Source organism: Aptenodytes forsteri, unplaced genomic scaffold, assembly GCF_000699145.1.
Source record: "Aptenodytes forsteri isolate BGI_AS27 unplaced genomic scaffold, ASM69914v1 Scaffold482, whole genome shotgun sequence".
Classification (NCBI taxonomy): domain Eukaryota; kingdom Metazoa; phylum Chordata; class Aves; order Sphenisciformes; family Spheniscidae; genus Aptenodytes; species Aptenodytes forsteri.
Genome location: NW_008795046.1, coordinates 273,483 through 289,607, shown reverse-complemented (window position 1 = coordinate 289,607; position 16,125 = coordinate 273,483). Strand labels below are relative to the sequence as shown.

Here is a 16,125-nt window from a genome sequence, read left to right as displayed (position 1 = left end):
TTTCCCCCTTCTTAAATATGTTATCCCAGAGGTGCTACCACCGTCACTGATTGGCTCGGCCTTGGCCAGCAGTGGGTCCGTCTCGGAGACAGCTGACATTGGCTCTATCAAACATGGGGGAAGCTTCTAGCAGCTTTTCCAGAAGCCACCCCTATAGCCCCTCCACTACCAAAACCTTGCCACACAAACCCAATACAACCTTCTTCCAAGGAGTCAGATGGCTCCAAACAGCAAGTGGCTGTTTTGACTGTTATTTGTGCAGCTCAATTAAAGTCACTTCTCTACACTCCAGCTACAACTGAGAAGTTACAGAAAAAGAAGAGTCACAACGTATTATTAGCGCATTTATCTTCAGCATTTAACAATGCATTACATTTAAGAAAGTTTGCATAAATGACTTTTCACCACCAGTGGTATCACAAACAAAATTTAATGCATACAAAACCTCAAATATTTGTATTTCAACAAAGCAAGCTGCTACAGAATGGCATCTTGTTTCACAAGGACAACTTCAGAGTAGAGGCAAGTGCATTTCAGCCACGGTAGCGTAAACAGCATGCAACACATGACATTAAACAGATGCAACGTCCATGTTTGAAACATTAAATAAAAATTAAGATACATTAAACAATCACTCAAAACATAGGCCATGCTATAAAATGCCCTTTGCAAGTCACCTTAATCACCAAAAAACCCCAATGAATCCTCATTTTTTGAGTATTTACTGGTAAAAACTAGTATGACAGCTGCGCCAGTACATTAAAGATCTATCGTTTGATATTATTTTTACAATAGAATGCATATAAAGTATGATAAAAAGTTCATAATCATGTTATAAATCATCTCCAAATGTTCATAAAATCCTCTTTTGGCTGAAGCTCAAAATAGTTCAGGTATTTCTAAAGATGTAGCAAATCACTAAGATTTCATTCCCCATAATTGCTTTTGAAATGCATTCTTCTCTTGATTTTGAATTGCATATCAAAATTTCATATTCATCTGAGCAAGCCTGTTTTACCTAGTGGCACAATTGCTATATTCTAAGAGTTTCTTTCCCTCAGGTTTTTCAGGCTTCAGGAAACAGTTCCCTTTAAAATATGTATTCATCTTTATTTTGTGCAATGTTTTTACAAGGAATAGAGCAGAAGTGCACTAGAGAAATTTCTTTTCCAAAAAGGCATTTTGAAAGAAGTTTTTCTTGTCATGTACCCGTGGCCAAAGTCCTTGGACACTGAGGAACAACTGACTAGAAGTCCTTTCCCTTACTAAAAAAAAGTACACAATTCTGTAAAAATGGACTACAAATCCACAGTGATAATAATGCCCAGTTTTTTAGACCTTTATGATCGACATAGTAATGTACATACACAATTTGTGTGACACATTAAGCTTTTACGGGCAATTGTCTCTTCATAAAAAATAGATTGTAATATAAAATACTAAAAACAAGCAATATAACTTGTACCACATGGAGGTTTTTTTTATATGGTAATAGATTAAAAGATCACTTTCAAGTAAATTATGATTCAATTTCAAAGACCAGAACATGTCTATATATGTATTCCAGCAGTATCTATTCCCAGTAATCTGAAATATGCAAAATAAAGCCTGTGTAAACATACAGAAGTTTACTTCCACATTTCTCAATTTCAAGCCTATTCATTTTCTGTATGCAAGATTCCTGATGCCTTAAATGGAAACTAAGTATTGGGGCTTATTCCAAAGGAATTTGAAGAAAACTGCAGTATTTCTCACAGACTCAGTGAAAGTGAATCTAATCACATTTTCAAGAATGACTAATCATTTGGGTTCTTGCTTTCAGACCCAAGAATGTGTTTTGAAAAGCTTATGCCCTCATCCAACAGAATATAGAAGGGGAAGTTGCTCTGTGGTACTCTGTAAGGTCACTCTCAAGTGCTGTTGGGAATAAAGGTCAGAAAGACCTAACTTAAAAATACTTAACATCCATTAAGATCAAAGATCAGTACATACACGTTAGAGATTAGATTTAAGATCTGCATGACCTCCACTGGATAAACAGAATGCTTATAAACATTATATACAGAAATTTACTCCACCTGCCACCAACATCATGTTTCTTTAGGAGTTTATCATTAATCTCAATTAGAGTAGGAATCATTCAGAACTTCTCAACTGTAAGTGGTGAATGCTTCTTCTGTAACTGCTATACTCCAAACAGCCTGCAATACTGGCATTCCTTAACATAACAGAGGCTAAGTTCTGGTTCCAGTAATTGCAGGAGTACCAGAACTTGGCCTAGTATGAACCTCGTTTTGGTTACAAAAGCAGTTTTGCTATACTTTTTTGCTTCAAAGTCTTTTCAGAAATATAATTGTTTTATTAGATGTTGCTCTACAAAAATACAATGTAAGCATAGTACATTTTATCTACAATTGCTTTGTCATTTCATAATTGCATTGCTATATGTAAATATATTTAAGTTGAAAAATAACATTATGTTTTAATGGTGGCAAAACAGTAAGTACTTTGCCAGCTCTTTCCCACTGCAAATCATAATAAATGCTTGCCTTGAAAACTAGCAATTCCCCGGCTATTACAAGTGACACAATCCATTAAACAAATTTAGTCTATTAAGATACGTATGTCCTCGAAATTAATTTCTTTCCAGTGAATTTCAGAAACTATCTGCATACATTTTACAAGATCTCTCTCATTAATAGTCACTGGAGTGGGCTGTTCTTAGTGGGGAAGTCAGATCACTGTCCTGGAAGGTAAAAAAGGGGTACAGAAATAGGTCATTTTTTTTAATTGATAGGTGTTTCTGTTTCTGCTTTCCCCATTGGTGCCTCAGGAAAAAGTAGTTTTCTAAGTATGTTTGCATAGAATGGTCCATACACTTGTTTATTAAAGTTTACAATGCTCGCATACTGAGATCCAACAAACTCCATCTCTGTCTGAATCACAGAAAGGCCTCCTGGCATAGTAGGCATACACTTCTGAAAACTCGGAAGAGCAAGCAAGCTTCTCATGAAGAACTGGATTCGTTTGTCTGAAATGGAATATGAAGTGTGCTCAGAACAAATGTAAACCCAAGATGAAGCCATACTCACTCTGTAAGCACCCTGCACATCAGCACAGCAAAAAAAAAAATCCAACAATGTAGGTAACAACTCTTTCCTAAGCCCGTGCTGCAGTGGGAAACAATACTGAAAACTTCTTAAAGTTGGCTCCTGCAAGGTGGACACAGCATAAACCGGCTACAAGAAGTTACAGCACCTAATATGAAGTAGACTCAGAGAAAAAAAACACTAGGTGTAAACCCAGAACTGGCAGAAGGGAGACTGAATAGGCATTTAGTTTTTCTAAATTCTTCTCCAAAATACTGGCACGTCTAGGCTTGTTTGTACAGACACTTTTAAAGTTATTTCTAGCTGCGACTACCATGCTCTGCAGCATACCAAGAACACCATCTATAGGTAAACAACATCTCCTTACTCCTAGTTGACCCAGTATTTTACTGCAGTAAGAAAGTGCTTTTAAAAAATAATAGACAGCTGATTAAGCTTGCTGGGAGTAAGTTTATATACAGGCACACACAATAAGACAATTATGTATTATCTTACTAACCAATCAAGGAACTGACAGGATTATTCTCCTCAACAATATGAGCGATTTGACCCATTAAATTACTCTGCGTTTCTTCATTAAGAGTGGGAAGACCTCTTTCAGTTAGAGACCTGTTCACTTTGCTGCAAACCTGGACACCAATAGCATTCAGAGCCTCCTTCAAATCAAAAGTTCTGGAAGAAAGAAATAGAAAAGCATTAACTTTTGCAGTTTCTGTAGCATAAAGGTAAGGTGACCTCACTTGTCTCCTTTCCCTTTTACTTTCAACCTGCTCTCTGCAATGAGAGAATTTAGAAAAGTTATCTTTTGCAGATTTATGTACATGCACAGATACAGGACAAATCCCCATGTGGAAGATAAAATAAGGACCTAATTGTGATTCAAACAGGAAAAATAATTTCAAGTGTGCAGCAGTGACACCAGTTCATTTTGCCCTCATGCTTAGGTGTTTTCCTGGGCCACATGCATAGCATTTCATGAGAAAAAGCAGAGTGGAAAACTATTTTATGAGACACTTTCAGATCACATCAGACTTGCTGGTAGTGCAAGTGGCAGCAGAAATAGGCAGCTAAATAGCTTAAACTACACAGACGTTTGAAGCAACTGGCAAGACAATTTAGTGAATGTATTGCCACAGCCTCTCCAGTATTAGGAGCGTATGAATGAACTTTAGTACTAGGCTCCAAATTCTGTAGACTAACATCAAGATTAAGATTTCATTAAAATATAACCTTGAGAACATGTGCCTAACATACAGTGGACTTATATTGTAAAGGGAATATAGATATAGATGATTAAAATTTGGTATCTTCCTATTATTAACAAGCACTGGCTATGACATTTGAATTGTTTCCAAGAGTTTTCAGATCCACCTGTATTTCCTGTTAAAAAAATATGAAGAGTGATAAAAACAAGGCCTTACTTCTTGTTCATGCCTTCAAGAAGAGGAACAGAGATCCTTTTCAGTTGGTCAGCAAAATCAGGCACATCTACAATTGCTGCACCCACCATATTGTTTGTTATGAGACAAACACAAGCTATGATTTTTAATTGATTGAGCTTTTCTCTCAACTCCTGAAGACGAACTTCATCTGTTATTAGAGTCTAGAATTGAAACAATAATACTAATTTAGGAATACAGAGGGAGAGAGGCAGGGAAAAGGACAGATACAGGATGTAGTCATGAAGCATTAATATTTTTAATCACAAATATGCAAAGTCCAAAGAGACAGCAGCCGAAATACCCTGAATATGCAGTACTGCACAAAGTGGCATTATGTACGAGTACCAGAAGTAAGCCTGTGGCAGGAAGAAAGGTAATGCCTTCAGTGCAGAGGATAACTGAGGACATGGCATCTTATTCCTCATCACTGCGGACAGAAATCTGCAACCAACAATTCAGCCCATGACGTGGAATGCTCAGGGGATCCAGAGGACACTGTAGTGATCAAGGTTACAGACAGAACAGTCTTCTGGATCCATCTGTCCTTTGAAAAATGCCATAATCTGTAACTCTAACGATGGACAGTGATGAACAACTGTGCATGACAACCACCAGTTCAACCACCAGAGCAGGTTCTACAAGTGATGCATAACATGCTACAGGCAAAAAGCCAGTTGATCATACCAAGAATGTAAGTAATTCCCACAGCAAGATGTAGCTGGAGTGACTTATTTTAGGTTAGAAACAGTTCATCCTAACCAAATCCCTCCACTGAGAAGCACAGGGGCATTAACATTCAACTGTTTGGTAGTAATTTCATAGTATGACAAACTAGATCCACCAGAGGATACCTGTGTGTAGCTCTTACTCAAAACTGTTTGAAGGAAGGTTAAGAATAAGGTGGTTTCCCTTCCGCCCACTGACCGAGAGCACTAAGAGCATCCCCATGTATTTAGAAAATTCTCTGCTAGACCACCCTAAGTATAGCTAAGGCGCTCACTGCAGATGCTAATTTTAGCCCTGGCTGATGGCCAATTTCAAATTGGCTTTACGGAAAGCTGCAGAGACCAGTAATCAGGAGTTGGAGGGAAAGACTAAACACTAATTCTTGAAGCAATAGTTTATATGCACTGAGAAAGGGTGAATATCTACCTTAGAGGGCTTCAAGTTTTTACTGATTCTGTTCTAAAGCAAGAGTGATCCCACCAATTCCTGCTGCTGTTAGGGAAACAGGATGCTAGCCAGTTCTCTCAAAGATACAGAAAGCCAAGTGCTGTCAGTACAAGGCCCAGCCTTTGACCATGGCCAAGACTGCTCTTAGGGTGGAGCTGGTGAGCTATGATTGGATAGAGGGAAAACAACCTCTACATTGTTCTCTTCTAGTTGCTGACTTGCCCATCTCGTATTTCAGAAGCTAGACTAGCATATACTCTCCAAATTCCAAATTTACTATTCAGAAATTTAAGAAGTGCAAGAGAATACTTCACCTATTGTCATCAATAGCAGGCTTATTATACTACACCAGTGTTTTCATATAGCTAGAAATCTGAAGACACTGAAATACACTTCTTACCTCTGGAATTGTTTTGCAATAATCCCATTGTAACAGTTTCAAGTAGCTGTTGTTTAGCACCAGTGTAGGACTAATAATTCGTTTAGAACTACTATCAGCACCAGGGGATGATGAAGACTCATCAGAAACAGATGACAGTTCATCTTCTACTGATTCCTTTATCCATTCTGTTGTGAGATCCAGGGCACCTAAGCATTGCAAATCAGCACAGATTTACTGCATGCTTTCATCAAAATAAGTACTAGCTTGAGGAAGAGAATTGTATACATAAGCAAGAATATTGAACTTCTGAAGACTAAACAAACATAGTGGACAGCTGAGTCTTTACACATGTAAATTCTCCCCCTCACTTTTTTCCACTGATCATCTTCCATTAATATTCTAGCTAGCTTGTACAAACGCAACAACAAATCGTTGCAAGCACTCCAGATTACAGATAAACATACTTTATAGCAAGTTAAGCAATTGCCCATTGGTAGCTTGCTTGTCAAAGACTTTTTGCATTAGTTAGATCCAGACAAGAAATTGAAGTTTTCCTCCAAATTAACTGCAATTGATAGATTTTATAGCATGTCTTTAAATAGTCTGATTTTTAAGGAAGAGATTTTATAGCATGTTTTTAAATAGTCTGTTTTTTAAGGAAATGTTTAAGTGAAATATAGCATGATACCTACTTGGTGTTTCTTCAAGAATTTCCTGGAATTTTGTTCTTTCATAGTCCACCAAATTACGCTGAAGATATGGCCTAAGGTTTTGAATTGTGTAATTAGCCATATCCACTTTCATCAGGTCCAAAACACGGAATATTTGCCTGAAAGGAGGAGTTTAAAATTTGACAATTACAATAGTCTATTGATTTTAACCAGCACATGTGAGGTACACCTACATTAGCACTTTGATTTCAATTCTGGGAGAAGTAAACTCCTTTGTTGGTATTTCAGTGTAACAGATATGTCACCTATCTTCCAGGATACTTGAAGGAGTATTGTATATAAGGCTTGGTGTAAGTTACAGAGAACGAGAAAAATATGTAGCATCACTAAATGCTACAACCCTGTAACAGAAAGAGAAGGGTTTTCAAGAACTGCATCAATCAGTACATTTCAGCCTGAATGAACAGATTTTAACTTTTTAGTCACTAATTGCACCAAGAGAAACAATCCTTCTGACCCAGTTGCTTTGGTCCCTGTATATGATCCAAGTTGCAATAAAACAGCAGAACAATAACTACCATTTACTCTTAATATTTCAGTGTACCTAAGGAGCAGTAAACTGGTTTCTGCCCTTTTATGCAAGTGTTTTACTCAAGTTCAAGTAATAAGATCTTTACTAAAGAGATTTTAAATCCAAAATCTGGCCTCCTAGAAGAAGCATGCAATAAACAGTTCAAGAAGGAACAGTACAAGTGTGCTGCTTAAATTTTGTAAGGATGAACAAGACTGAAAAAGCAGTCTCCAAAACACAGATTATTGCAAGAGTGCTTTTTTTGTTGTTCAGTAGCTTAGATATTCAGAGCTGGTAGTGTTTGATCTAGGCATTCTATCTATTTCATTAAAAAGTAAGATACACATAATATTCTGGTCAGTGTGTCACAGCTCCTCCCCTTTAATGCTCCTGTATAAAAATCAAGTTTTCCTATAGTTTGCAAACAGGTATTATGTAAACTGACACAATTTAAGACTTCTTTAAGACTTTACCCCCTTCTTCCACTGTACTTTTTCAGAAAAAGAGGTTTTTCCTCTAAAAAAAAAAGAAAACCGCCCAAATACCAACCTCAGTAATTCTACGATATTGTCAGTTGCTTTTAACTGTTTTATATCGTTGTCTCTTACTGGAGCACATAACTTTCCCATAGTGTTGATGATATAGTTAGCTAGCCCATGAATATCAACAGCATTATGTTCTGCCTGCTGTCTTATAAGATCTGTATCTAGAACTTCACAAATTTGATTTTGAATCCTGTTTGCTCCAGGAGTGAGGAAGGAAAGAAGAATCTAAAGTTGGGGGGGAAAAAAAAAAGGAAAATCTTATCAATAAAACCAAACCACTTAGTAAACACATTGAAGTAAGATTTCAATATTAATGTCAAGTGTATTTAGCTGACTGGCTATAACAAGACACGTTAAGACTGAACATTATCTAAGGTAGCAGGAAAAAAGGACGGTTAAAAGGATCACAGTACAGTTCTGCAAAAATGCTCAAAGTCAGTAAACCAGAAAGCATGTCAACAATGAGACTCTTTCAAAAACTGGGAGGCTGCCCTGTAAAACAAACATTTACTAACTTAAAATTTTGAAAGACTTAGTATTGTGCCAAGATTGAAGGTTTGTATGGTCCCTTGTGCGATGATCATAAGCAATAAATTCTACACAGGCAGGCGCAGTCACATTTATACTCCTGTTCATGCCCTAAGATCACAGTATGTTGCTGGAAAGAGGCTAGTAGAGATGTGAAGCTTTGAGGGAAGAGCTGACTTGCAACTAACCATCATGCAATGAAAGCTGAGTGGACATGCCGCTGTGCATTCATGGCCATATTCACGGTTAATATAAATATACTATAAATAGACACCTATTTGCAGTTCTGAATAATCACGGTTTCATCTTAAAAGAAAGAACTCGAAGGTGTTGGCTTGACTGAGTTAGCAGACCCTTCAGTGAAATAAGAGACCTAATCTGACAAAACAATATTGGGATGCAGGGGAGAAGGAACATTACCTCTTTAATTTCCTCAAAGAGCTTGATAGCATGTTCATATTCTGGAGGATCTTCATTCAGTTCTGATTCCAAGTGATCCCAAAATGCCTTGTGTACAATTTGTTTCACCGTGCCTGCAAAGCTGTGGAATAAGTCAATTAGATACGGAAAAGACTCCCAACTAGCTTTCATCCTTGGTAAAAGTGTTTTAGATTAGCCTGATCACTTGTTGGGAAACACACACCACCTCACCAGCTATTGTGCCCTGCAACCATATCTATCTTGGTCTGTGGATCATCAGCTCCCAAAACATGGTCTCAACTTGACAAGTCTTTCCTAAGACACCTGCATTTTATAAAGTGGTGCTGGCAATTCAGACGTAGGTAAAGAGATATTACCTTTCCTTTTTCCTTACTGAATTTGTATTCATTCTCCTAACCTGGTATGTTATGTACTAAGCTTTCTCAAAAACTATTCTGTCATATAACCAATTAACAGTTAAGGGACTTGTGCAATTAAAGACCTGTTTGTTGTTTACTTAAGTTCTCAAAGTAAAGACCAGGGTCATTTTCGACACGTCTGTAAGCAAGAACATTTTAGCTACCTACATTAGGGAAGTTATTTCTCACTTCCTCTGGATCTCCAGGTATTTTTGCATCTCTTCTGGTGCTAGTATTAGAGCTATGTTCATGATGAGCTCTATCTTCTTACCACTATGGCACCAATGAGCTACTACATACAACTGCACAGAAGACCACCATCTCATCTTTTCCACAGGGCTTGGAACTGCGCAGAACCAACCGATACTCATCTTCACAATGGGCATTCATATTGCATTAGCCTTTTATCTTCCACATGACATTTAAGACAGAGCAATGTGCTCCAAGACAGTGTATCAACTCAGCTGGACTGCAACACTTGTTCCAAGCAAGATAGCTTTGACAGTGACTCCTGGAGGTGCAGGATAAAAATCTATAGCCTTCCAAGATATTTTGGTTTGGGTTTTTGTTTTGGGTTTTTTTTTTTGTTTTTTTTTTTTTTTTAATTTGCTGCTCTATTTCATTTCTCCTCTCTTCCCAACCCCAGTGATGCTTTTTGCAAAATTCAGGCTCTTACCTGTTCTGTGGGAAGTCTTCATGTTTTATGCAAAAATTTGCATTGACAGCAATTTCATGAGCTAGAGTCAAGTCTGTCAAATTTCTTGCAGCTGCCATCAGTTCATCAAATGTAATAATCTTGGGAGGGCTTGCTGCTGGAACAAATAGGATCAATTCAAGCCAAATATGTATAGTTGATAAGTGCAATTGAAACTACAAAAATTTGGAAATTTTACTGCTTGCTAATTGGACTCTAGTACTCTAGAAGAAACAACCTAGGATTACCAGGTCTTTATATCTTCTTAAAACACTAACTCAGGAAACTCCCAGCTTATCAGGGGTGTGTGTGGGTAATACCACACAAGCCTCGTAACATTTTAAGGAGCAATTTCATATTTCTGCATCTTAACTAAGATATCTTTTTTCCTTTAAAACAGGATCTTGCATTCCACAGATTTCCTATTGACTGTTCTATAAAATCCACCAGACCAAAAGCATGGGCAATAACAGATACCAGATGTCTATTATAATTCTGAGCACATAATGGCTATATTGTGGTTTTATTGCCTGTAGGGAAGGTCCTGAAGTTACTGACTTGAGAACCCCCCACTTACGTTCCATAGCAGATGCATAAGTTACACTCCCTTTTTACAAGTTAGTATTAACAACGTAACAGAAACTCTGCATTGGAAAGAAGAGTAAACTCCCGAAGTTTCTAAACCCCCAAATTCTGTCATTTAATTTAGTATTTGGTATTAAGCCTTTGAAGACTGAGACAAAGAGCCAACTGCCAATTGCAGCTCCACTAACAAGCTTGTTTTAATGTAAGACTTCACTTACCTAGACACTAAAAAGTATGCGTTGTCTGAGACAGCTTACAGACATGAAGATGAAGCACATCTTAACGAAGGTTTTATTTATCATTACTCAAAATACCTTCCTTGTGCAAATGTGTGTTTTCTGTTTGATCCTAATACTTATGAAAGAAAAAATGTGAACTCCAGATTAATTTCATGTAACTTGATGTAATATTATAAATCTGTAACTTACAGATTTAATTTTTAAGTGTATGGCGCAAACAGAAGAAACCCACCCTTTGCACAAAGATGTATCTGGTTGAGTGGGAGACTGCTACCAACGTCAAGATTAGCTCAAGATTAGGATGTCCATGGTGGCACACTTTTCTTACACTTTCTGAAGGGAAGGAGTGCACAGGGAGACCCCCACGGATACAGCTGTTGGTGGTGTTCCACACACAAGGAGATGCACTGCTTCATAGCAGACAGAAAGCCATGCCTTTCTCTTAATACTCTTAAACAGAGACTCAGAATCCCAGGTTCTACCCATGACAGCAAAGAGAAATGAGATAAATTAGCCTTATCTGTCTATGCACAATGCAGGTAAGGTTGAAATAGGCTTACACGCTGGGGAACTGGGTTTGCTTGAAGAATCACTGTTAAAGCTCTGTCTTGAATATTCAGAGTCGCTAGAAGAAGCTGTGCTTTCAGAGAGGCGTGAAGAATCTGAATCACTGTTCTGGTCATCATTGAGAGGCATTCTGATTCACTTTAGCTGCTACAGTAAACAAGACCCGGAAAGACAAATACACTTTCCATAAAACCAGCACTTACTATTTTCTGTTTGAGTCTCAGAAGTCAGATACTGATCATTGTATCGTGAATGAAGAACAAGTAGTTGCCTTTCTTAAAAAGGTGTTACAGGAAGGATCTGGCTTGACATGCCGAATCATAAGAGTTATTAACAAACTACATCTGTTCTGCAAGAAAGTTTTGTACCTTCTGCTGTTTCATACCTTAATGGTTGTTAGGGACAGTCTGTAAATTGGTTATATTCAAAAAATGAAAGACTAGCCACAGTAACCCCTGAAGTTGCTTGTTGTCAGAATTTGGAAGTTCTCAACATCCATAAAGGCATCTCATGATCTTACCATCCCCCACCTGACTTCACCAACAAGTGCTGTTTAGCAATTAGCTTCCTTCCACAAACAGACTGCACTGAGTGTAACAACTCTGAAGCAAACGTAGTAGTTGCTGGGGGAGAACAGGCAAATAATTCAGAATACTACATTTCTGACATGGTGTAGCTAGAAATCTGGCCTGCTGCTTTAGGTGGGTCTTTGCTCAGAATCAGATCGACAATGGCATAGACCCAAGAAAATACTACTCCGAAGGGTGAGGGTAGATGGCTTTCTGTTTTAAGTCAAATGGTAACTCTAAGCCTCTAACATTACATTCAGCATACATGACAAATAACACTGAGAAGCGTCATGCTTCGTAGAGCTTCTGCCTACATAAAGAAACCACCTCCCAGGCAGATAATCTGCAACTGCAGAGAATTTGGACAGCTGCATAGTACGATAGAGTTTATTAATAGTTGTATGACAGGAAGTGAAAAATATGTTCATAATCATATTAAAATGAGAAACTGGAAGTCAGCCATAATTACTACCAAAGGAATTTGGCCCAGATACCAAAAGTAGCTGTCCACCTTTGATTACGGCCATGAAGCATTCTGTAGTAGACTTTATGAAGAGACATAGCCAACAATGCTTTAGGTCAGCAAATTTAAGTAAGATGACTTCATTTGTGATTAAATTGCATCAACTTCAGCAGGCAAAGAATACCGCACTTTGCAACTGTTGAACTTGGGAAAAGCCACTTTTGGCAGCAAAAGGAGGATCTCTGTGTGTACTTGTGTGACTCAACATATTGTTGGGTCAAGAGGTAGACAAAAGGGAGTGAGAACGAAGATTTCTTTACACTGGCACCTAGTTACAGCTTAGAGTGTTTGATTTTTTGGGTACCAGCTCACCCTGAATAGGCCTTTATAACTTGATGAGGTATTAACTGATGAGTACTCCCCTGTTAATTGAGATGATTAACACTTGTTAAGTGTGTGTTTACTCCTCCTCCCCCAAGAGGAAAGATGCATTTGAGTGCCTTATTTATGTAATGTTTTATGCTGTTTTTTGTGAAAAGAATTAATCACATCAGCAAGAACACAGCTGACAGTTTATTACCTTACTGGAGAAGCCAGTAAGAGACACTTTTGATCAGGATATAGAGGTCATGGGTTCAAGACTTACAGCATCAGTTGTGATCTGTAACATCGTAACTCTTATTAGAACAGCAATTTTACAAATTCTAACAAGCAACTGAAAACAAGCAGATATTTAAAATAGTATTGACTAAACAAGACAGAGTTGCAAGAGAACCTAGAAAACCAAAAGGCTGAGATATTTTTGACTTATTTGTCTAAGTTACAATTAGAAATGAGTCACTAGTTAATGTTATGCAAGAGACTAAAACTATTTCTTCGATTAAGATCTGTGTTACAGATCTCAAAGCTAGCGCTGACTAGAAACTAGTTGTGATGAGTAACCTACCTGTAGAACGCACTCCAGGTTCTCGATGTGGAACTGCTCACTTAAATACAGTAACCCTGCAGACCCTGCAAAGCTCGCATTACTCTCCCACTGATGCTGATCCAGAAACAATGGAACACTATTTCCAGGCTTTAATCATGTATAAACCCCCTTTATTTATATATAAATAACTAACCTCCAAAAGGTTAATGTTGCACGTGGTCCATCGAAATAATTAATTAACGTTGTTAGCAGTGTACTGGCCCAAAAGGTCTTGTAAAATCACTTGCCTAGCATGAGCACTTCAAGATGTGTCTACTGCTTCAGTCTAGGTGTTAAGGACATGGAAGAAATTAAATGACCATTAAAACCCGAAAATTCTCACACAATTTATACATCATCATTTCAAGTACTTCCTCTTAACTGCCAGTATGATAATTCCAATAAATATTCAAATTCATAAATATTCAGATTTGCAAGGTGCTCCTAACAGCAAGTACTAAACCAGCCACGGAGGCAAGCCAGCATTGTCATTTTCCACCCCAGTCTTGATTCCCAAGAAGACCAAATTTTTAAGGTAGAAATTAAAATTCTATATACATTAAGTCTTTACATACTACTCCTAGCAAAGAATCTTTTGACAACAAATACTTACATTTCAAAGAGACCCATGACATATTTTGATGTACCGAGACCATACCTGTTCCTACAATACATGCACACAGTTGCCAGTAGAGTGCTTCAGAAGGCTTAATTTAAATAAGTTTCAACAATGCAACAGGAGATGACACACTGCAAAAACACTGCAATCTGCCACAGTAAATATATTTCCTAGTAGGATGCCTCAAATGGAATGGTAAAGAAGAATGGGTGTATTCTGCAGATTCAGAACATTATTGCTAAATTCTAAGTTTAAAAGATAAACAAAGCAGCAAGCACATCAAAGTAAACATATATGAATACACAAGCAGAATCTGGATATGCCATCTACAGTTTTTAAATATGCTGCCCGACAGCTAAAAAGCTTAGAGAAAAGTAGATTCATTGAGCATATCAAAGGGAAGTACAAACCAAAAAAGGCTTTTCTAATTAGTTACAACAATACACAACTGAGTTACTTAGTCCTTTCCTTATAGCATACACTGGAAGAGCTGCTTTTCCTTATCCTTTTGTAGACAGCATAGACCTTCTCATAAATTACTAAGGGCCAAGTTCACATGCAATTTTAAGTTTAGATTAATATAATTCCCAAATAAAAATATTCAGAAAGCCCTTTAGCCTTCCAAAATCTTTGTAACTCACCCTCTTGAATAGACAATACCATCTTCTTATTTGAGTTGTTCATTAGGTACTACATATTAGGCTGTTGTTTTAATACACAGCTTAATATCCTACCTATTTTATTAAAGGGTCAGCCTGTGGTTACAACCTGCTTTACTCTTCCTGCATTTAAAAAACCCCCGATGTTTACTTTTATATTAGGTTGGACACCTTCACAGTGGGCCTCATTACACTGTTCGCTTTCTTTCAATCAGTACTATTTTGCAGGGTTTTTTTAAGGATAAACTCTAAATGGGAGACCAAGCTAAAAATATCTTCTGGATTTACAAAACCCAAGTTTCCAGTTAATTTAACAAGGAAGAACTAAATTATCATGGTTTCTGCTGCTATTTAGACAGTTTTGGATTATTCTTTCTAGTAAAGATGCAATGAATATAACACTGTAGATGCCTAAAGGCATCTTGCACTTATACAGTCACCACATCACCCGACCCGATCACTCACTTAGAACTGATCAAGACTGCAAGATCGGATTAGTTTTAGAAAACACAAACACGCTTTTTATTCCCGAAGGCTTCCTTTAAAAGTTATTTTACAAAGCACCTGGGGAAAAAAGACAGCTCAGAAGGGTTTTTTTTCCCTTCAGATACCATCTTCAAGAAAAGTTTTTCCACAGCCCTGCTTTGTTCAAGTAAGTCCCTCCATCCATGCACACACTAAGTGCTCTGTCCAGTTTTACCACTATAATATCTGAACTTCGTTTATTCCACTGGGCTTACATCCTTACTATCTTCAAGCTGGCACCGACTGAGTCTCATTTGGGCTCGAGTTTCCCTTTCACTGACTCCACCTTTATCAGCACCCACGGCACAGGAGCAGAAAAGAGCCTTTGTTAAGAGTTACGGAATTTCCTCACAGCTTATAGCCGACACTCCTCTCTTTTTAGCTTTCTAGCTCCGCAGCTCTTCCCTTTACACATAGGCTTCTCTTGATGAAGGCTTAAAAATATGTAAGAGCGAGATGAGCACGTGTCCCCCACGGTCTGTGCGCGGGACAGCCACGGGAGTTGCCCTCACCTCAGACGCTTCGGCAACGCGCTCCCCCCGGCCCGTGACGAGGGGCCGCAAGCCCTCTGAGGGGAGGCCGGGACGCCCTTCCCGACCCCCTCCCCCGCCGGCTCCCCTCAGCGCCGCGCGGGGGAGCGGCACCGCCGCCGGCGGCTCCTCCTCTTCCTCCATCTGTTTCGCTGCCTGTCTCCTCCCCCGGCCCCATGTTTTTAACAGTTACCAGAGGCAGGAGTTTGGCACTCGCCGACCAAAACAAACAGCGTTTCTAAGGACAGGCCCGGGGGGAGGAAGGGAGGAGAAGAATAGCAGGGGGAACCCTCTCTCTGCCAGCCCCAGGGAAGGCGAACGAGGCTACCCGCCTCCAAGTGTCCCGGCCTCGCGTCCCCCGGAGAGGGAGCCGGGGTGCCCTTGCTCTGCGCTGCTGGAGCGAGGCTACAGCGGGGAACGCCCGCGGCTGCGCCCGTCGGGGGGGAA

General features: G+C 38.7%; 2 protein-coding genes across 7 annotated transcripts in view; both read right to left on the bottom strand.

Moving 5' to 3' along the window:
- The window catches only part of TMEM263 (transmembrane protein 263), a 315,606-nt gene that overhangs the window by 298,385 nt on the left and 1,096 nt on the right, over positions 1-16,125 (bottom strand). The gene's annotated exons all lie outside the window — the stretch shown is intronic.
- The window catches only part of TCP11L2 (t-complex 11 like 2), a 16,981-nt gene continuing 1,191 nt past the window's right edge, over positions 336-16,125 (bottom strand). For 2 of the 4 annotated variants that reach the window (XM_009277000.2, XM_009276999.1), the window contains exons 2-11: positions 13,500-13,631; positions 11,340-11,493; positions 9,938-10,073; positions 8,843-8,963; positions 7,899-8,119; positions 6,800-6,936; positions 6,126-6,313; positions 4,532-4,713; positions 3,610-3,782; positions 336-3,031 (exon numbers count right to left, since the gene is read on the bottom strand). In XM_009277000.2, coding sequence (XP_009275275.1) covers positions 2,787-3,031; positions 3,610-3,782; positions 4,532-4,713; positions 6,126-6,313; positions 6,800-6,936; positions 7,899-8,119; positions 8,843-8,963; positions 9,938-10,073; positions 11,340-11,475 — 1,539 coding nt within the window. In that variant the 5' untranslated portion in view covers positions 11,476-11,493; positions 13,500-13,631 and the 3' untranslated portion in view covers positions 336-2,786. The remainder of the gene's footprint in view (positions 3,032-3,609; positions 3,783-4,531; positions 4,714-6,125; positions 6,314-6,799; positions 6,937-7,898; positions 8,120-8,842; positions 8,964-9,937; positions 10,074-11,339; positions 11,494-13,499; positions 13,632-16,125) is intronic. The other 2 variants (XM_009277002.1, XM_009277001.1) reach the window with 2 other exon arrangements.